The sequence below is a fragment of the Nannospalax galili genome, unplaced genomic scaffold, assembly GCF_000622305.1.
Source record: "Nannospalax galili isolate Female #2095 unplaced genomic scaffold, S.galili_v1.0 scaffold1087, whole genome shotgun sequence".
In the NCBI taxonomy this organism is placed as follows: domain Eukaryota; kingdom Metazoa; phylum Chordata; class Mammalia; order Rodentia; family Spalacidae; genus Nannospalax; species Nannospalax galili.
Window position 1 is genome coordinate 277,442 of NW_008356845.1, and position 6,000 is coordinate 283,441.

General features: G+C 47.3%; 1 protein-coding gene across 6 annotated transcripts in view; it reads right to left on the reverse strand.

Annotated features, from left to right (window-relative positions):
- Positions 1–4,784, reverse strand: part of Scaf8 (SR-related CTD associated factor 8) — a 230,736-nt gene extending 225,952 nt beyond the window's left edge. For 3 of the 6 annotated variants that reach the window (XM_017794780.2, XM_029556993.1, XM_008854721.3), the window contains exon 1: positions 4,353–4,676. In XM_017794780.2, coding sequence (XP_017650269.1) covers positions 4,353–4,382 — 30 coding nt within the window. In that variant the 5' untranslated portion in view covers positions 4,383–4,676. Of the gene's footprint in view, positions 1–4,352 lie in introns of all 6 variants that reach the window. The other 3 variants (XR_003847254.1, XM_029556992.1, XM_008854723.1) reach the window with 2 other exon arrangements.
- Positions 4,785–6,000: the final 1,216 nt, after the last annotated feature.

Sequence of the window (6,000 nt, forward strand, 5' to 3'; positions counted from 1 at the left end):
AGCAGTCTTTAAGTGCACAGCAAGGGATGGCAGCTCACAACAGAAATGCTGACCCGCAACAGTCAAGCAGTTTTAATATAGTCCACATATCGAAGCTTTCCCAAGTGAGACTCTTCAATAGGTGAGAACTTCAAGTCATTTTAATAAGCAAATCCTACCATCTTGGAGCAGCAGCTACAACAACGTGTAATGATTAGTTATACCTTTAATTGCTCAGTCAAGCTTTGACTCTTAGGGAGTCTTCTAAAATATGAACAGCTTTTCACATCAGCATCGACAATAATGGCCATGGGATTAACTCCTTCATTCAACTCAATGACGTGGAACTGACCACAAAATTCCTGAACAGAAGATCTTCTAGAAGATCTTCTGTTCAGGAATTTTGTGGTCAGTTCCACGTCATTGAGTTGAATGAAGGAGTTAATCCCATGGCCATTATGGGTTACCTTAAGACTTATGTTTTAAAACTCCCTCTTCAATTTAGTTGAAATTTTCTAAAGGAAAATGTCATGCATAGCCATTCTCCTTCTTTCCCTTTATAAAAACAAGACCTGAGGCAAGGTAGAGGTAAAGAAGGACCTACTGGAATAGTCTCCTTGTGGTGGTAGCAGTCTTTAAGTGCACAGCAAGGGATGGCAGCTCACAACAGAAATGCTGACCCGCAACAGTCAAGCAGTTTTAATATAGTCCACATATCGAAGCTTTCCCAAGTGAGACTCTTCAATAGGTGAGAACTTCAAGTCATTTTAATAAGCAAATCCTACCATCTTGGAGCAGCAGCTACAACAACGTGTAATGATTAGTTATACCTTTAATTGCTCAGTCAAGCTTTGACTCTTAGGGAGTCTTCTAAAATATGAACAGCTTTTCACATCAGCATCGACAATAATGGCCATGGGATTAACTCCTTCATTCAACTCAATGACGTGGAACTGACCACAAAATTCCTGAACAGAAGATCTTCTAGAAGATCTTCTGACATAGTAATTTTTAGCACAGTGGTAGAGGACAGAGAAATCCTTAAAGAAATGATGATGGGAAAGGGGCTGATAAATGACTCGGACTGAAATCCATTCACATTTTGCAGATTAAAAAAATGTACTCTTAGCTTTAAATTTTCTGGCATGTTATTTTCTAGCTAATGTTCTCTGTTAAAGTAGAAAATTCAAATGGGGTAGTTCAGTCTTAGAAAACCTGAGAATCAGCAAGCCATAAAAGCTAAGCATTTCTTTTCTTTTCTTTTTTTTTTGGTCTTTTTAAGACAGGGTCTCCCTGTAGTCCCAGTTGTCCTGGAACTCACTATGTAGACCAGGCTGGCCTTGAACTCACAGAGATCCGCCTGCCTCTGCCTCCAGAGTGCTGGGATAATAGGCGTGCGCCGCCACACCTGGTTACAGAATTTCATATTTTAAGCATGTTTGTTTTGTTTTTGTTTGAGACATGGTTGTACAATATAGCAGGTCAGTCTGGTCTAGAATATAGCATGTAGCCCAGGCTAGCCTCAAACTCACACCAATCCTCCTGTCCCAGCCACCTAGGTGCTGGAATTACAGGTGTGTGCCACATCCAGCTTTTGTAGTCTAAACATTCTAAGGTTCAAAAATATCTTGCTGACAAGTGTTAATGGTAATTCTTAGAGCTAGCCAAGTGTGGTGGCATACACCTGTACTCCCAGCACTCAGGTGGCTGAAGCTATATAGCAAGACCCTGTCTCAACAATACTATTATCAGAGCTAAATTTTGATGCCTTGAAAACATGACTTTCTCCTAATCCTGTAATTCAGATTCCTTTTTTCACTTTTGTACTTCTCAACACACAATTTAATAGAACAGTGATTATGGAACTGCTTCCCAGTATGTGCTTATTTGCAGTAACAAAACATTTACTATATCAGCCACATACCCAGGATGCTATAATCAATTTTTTTTCCAAATTAACAAGGCTATGCATTTTGAGTTTAAACAAAAATATGCAAAGCCAGGTCTGGTGCAAAACCTTTAATTCTACTACCTGAGAAGCTGAGGCAGGATGATCACAAAATACAGGACCTGTCTGGACTACAGAGTGGGCTCAAATGCTGCCAGCTTAGGCAACAGAGAACTCAGCTCAAGATAGAGGGCTGGGGCACTGTAACTCAGTGGCTGAGTTCTTCATGCCAAAGGCCCTAGGTTCAATTCCTAGTACAAGGAGGGAAGGTTCAGAATCTCTCCCAAATGTATTTCCCTGCCTCAACTCTGACTCCATCCTATAGTTCTGAAGTAACCCCACTTTAAAACATGATGAAATTACAGCATATTAAGTTCAAAAGTTAAAAAGAAATTGTTTGAAATTGGGAGGGGGGGCACACTCTCAAACAGAATTATCAGCAATTTGCTCCTGTAAAGACTAAATTAAAAAAGACAAAGCACATCCCCCAGCTAGGTGTATAAGCACCAGACCCCTGGGTCAGAATGAAAATGCAAAGTTGGCCACCAACATTCCTTTTCCATGGAGTTCTACTGTGGCCACAGGGATTGAACACTTACTTGTTTACACCACCACTCTAGGGCTCACCTATAAAACCTCCTGAGGGGTTAGGAGGAGGCCATTAGGGGATCAGCTAAACAAAGATGGACATGCATCATAAAGGAAGGGGGTTAAATCCAGTAACTGCTTTGGAAATAATAGAAAAGAGTTAAAGAACTTAGATATTAGTGCTGTCGTGCTGTATGTAGCAAATAAAAAGGCAACATAGCCATTTCCCTATATATAGGGATAGAAGTATTAACAATAAATATAATTATAGTATCACTAAATACTTTTTATTCCATATTCTAAATACTACAGAGTATTGGGTGGAAGAACCAAATTTTACAAAAGGGTTATCTGTCCAAACTATGTTATAAATTTACAGACTTCCAAATGTACTCTGCTCAACATCAAGAAGCTCCTTTACAACATAAAATAACCTCTAGTACTAAAAAAGAAAGTCCTTCACAAAAAAGGATGTTATGTGTCACCACTACTTAATGTAATATGCAGAGTTCAAGTGGCATGAATGTTACCTAACTTTTAACCTCTGCTGGGTTTCCCAAATGCTGGCATAAATAAATAAATAAATAAATAAATAAATAAAGTAAGTAAGTAAGTAAGTAAGTAAGTATAAAAGGGCATTTAAAAGCACTATCCTATGTGGATATCCATAAATCTACTGTTTTTAAGAACTCATATACTTAGCCAGGCGTGGTGGTGCAGGCCTTTAATCCCAGCACTCAGGAGGCAGAGGCAGGCGGTTCTCTGTGAGTTCAAGTCCAGCCTGGTCTACATAGTGAGTTCAGGACAGCTGGGGCTAAGGGGAGACCTTGTCTCAAAAAGACAAAAAAATAAAAATAAAAAACCCTCATATACTCATATACTTAAAACATTAACAGTCACATTACTGAATAGAGCATTTGCACTTCCAAATCAAAAGTTTATGAGAACGAGGCTAAATTAGTTAACACATTTAAATATTTCTCAAAGGGGTACAAGACAAGGATGGTATGTGCTGGTTGCACGGGTATGTACTTGCTGTATTTTATGTCTGCGTTAAGCTCTAGTGAAATTAAACTTTTTAAAAAACTGAATATATTTTTTTCGAAACCTATTCTCCAATTGGGTCAATAAATTCTGCTAACAGTAAAAACCGGACACCTGCTTTTTGAAAAAAATATCGTTTAGACTTGACTCGTGAATGGGGCCGTGGGAAACGATTTTCCCAACAGCTTCTTCCCTCCCAGGGTGCCCAATCCCTCCCAATCATTTGTGTCTTTCTCCGTGATAGATGAATGGGGGGAGGGGGAGTAGAAATAGGAAAAAAAAAAAAAAGGAGAGAAGAGAAAAATCGCAGAATAATGTTGTCTCCCTATCAACCATCCAATTAGCTAAGTCCCTGGCTGGCAAGTTACCTAGTCAACAGAATCTCAATAACAAACACTACGTGTAACGTGACCACGGATCAGCACCCCGTGGGTCCTTTCCGCACCAGGCCCCCACGCGCGTGTCCGCTTGCTTTGCACCCAGGAGGCTCTGCAGCGTTATGTCCTGCGACAGCTCAGACCCCGCAAGGCCCGGGACGCGGGTGGGCGGGCCAGGCCTCGGCGGAACCCACCCGGGGAGCCAGAAGGAGAGGCCTGGCCGCGGGCCGCGCTGCTCACGAGGCGGTAGCGGCCGGCCCTCCCTCCGCCCTCCCCCGGCCCCGGGAGGGGCACGGGCCGTTCCCTTCCCCCACGGCGGCCAGGCCGCGTCGCACGAGCCGGGGAAGCCAGCGACCCGCGCCCTGGGCGCGCGAGCTCCGAGCCGGGACTGGCGGGAGGCCGCGCGCGGTACCCACCTCGCTGTTGAAGGTCTTCACGGCCTCCATGTTGTCTGCGCGGAGCCCTGGGACGGCGACGGGGGAAGAGCGGGCCGCGGACGGAGGCGGGTAGGCGAGGAGGCCGCGGGAGTACAGGGCGGGCGGGCGACGCTCCCTCAGCGCCAGCCAGGCCCCGGCATGGCCGCTGGGCGGGCGGAGCGCCGTGCGGGGACGGAGGCCGCCGGGGCGGGTCGGCGGCGGGGGAGGGGCTGGCGCGGCGCCTTCTCCGCCCCGCTCGGCCGCGGCTCCTCACTCAGGCCCGCGTCCCTACACTCTCCACCCCCGTCTTCCCCTTCCTCTCCTCGTACGGATTCGTGTGTCACCTCCCTGCCGCCCGGGCTACGAGAAACTGCAGTGCACGGCGAAGACACAGGAGGAAGCGCTGGCCGCTGTAGCTGCGGCATCCAATATGGCGGACGCGGTCGGACCGCGCACTCAGAGTCGGCGGCGCCGACCAGCGCGCCCCCTGGCGACCAGGCCGCGCGAGGCCCGCGGCCGCGCGGAGAACATCGAGACGACGCCGGCCAGAGCGCCCCCTGGCTAGCCGACCTTGTGAGGCCGGCGGCCGCTCGGAGACCATCGAGACGACCGCGGCTAGAGCAGCCATGTTCGGAGCGGCCGGAGCACCGTGGGGCTCCGGGTGGCCCGCGTCCCCGGCCACGGGAGCGAGCAAGCGCTGCGGCGTCGACAGATGGACACCGAGGCGGTGTGTCCCGGGATAAGCGCTGCTGTCAGGAAAAAAAAAAAAAATGCTGGGAACTCAGAGACCCAATGAGGTGTCTTGTTTCCCGGTGCAATGGCATCTGGAGAAGTGGAGTTGAATTGTTTTCAGAACTTTGGTGGGCATCGACTTAAAGGCGAAGCCCTGGAAGAAGAGTTCCTATTCACGTTGTGTCGTGGCAGCGTGGGGAGCCAGCGTCAACACCAAAGCTGAGGGGCAGGTGGCCCGGGAGGTGCGTGTGCAGCAGCCATGCAAGGCATGCGGTCTGCACTAACGCGGTCTGGTGCGGCCCAGACGCAGCATCCCGGAGGCGGGAAGGGCCCCGAACGCTCGGTTTGCACTGCGGAAACGGAACCCATGTTTTAGGGAAGAGGGTTATTCTGAAGGAATTTTGTCCCAGATTATTTGGAGCAGAGGATGGATGCAATAGATGTTGGGATTAAGACATGGCGACTGCTTCAAATCAAAGTATTTCATAAGAGCTGAGTCCAGAGCCCTGTGAAACACAAAGTGATTCCTTGCTGGCGTTTTAGGGTCCTTTAAGTATTTTAGTCACAGCTTTGCATGGGTGCTATCTATTTAAAAGGTAAAAAAGATAAAAGGTTGTTTGTTGCCTTAAATGCAGACATAACCTCTAACCCGTGATGATCTTTTGCCAACACCTGCAGTAGCCTGCTAACGGTCCCCAGGAGCTTGCTTTTCTCACAACAGTACCCAGAAAGATCTTTTTTAGATATATTCCTTGCTTAAATCCCTGTAATAATTTCCCATTGCCCTTCAGTTACATCCTGAATTCTTACCTGGTGAGAAGGTCCTACTACCCCTGCGCTTGGCACATGCCACTCTTCTACACTGGCCCTCTTACAACAGCTCCATTTACCTACTTGAGACTGCTACGTGCTCCCT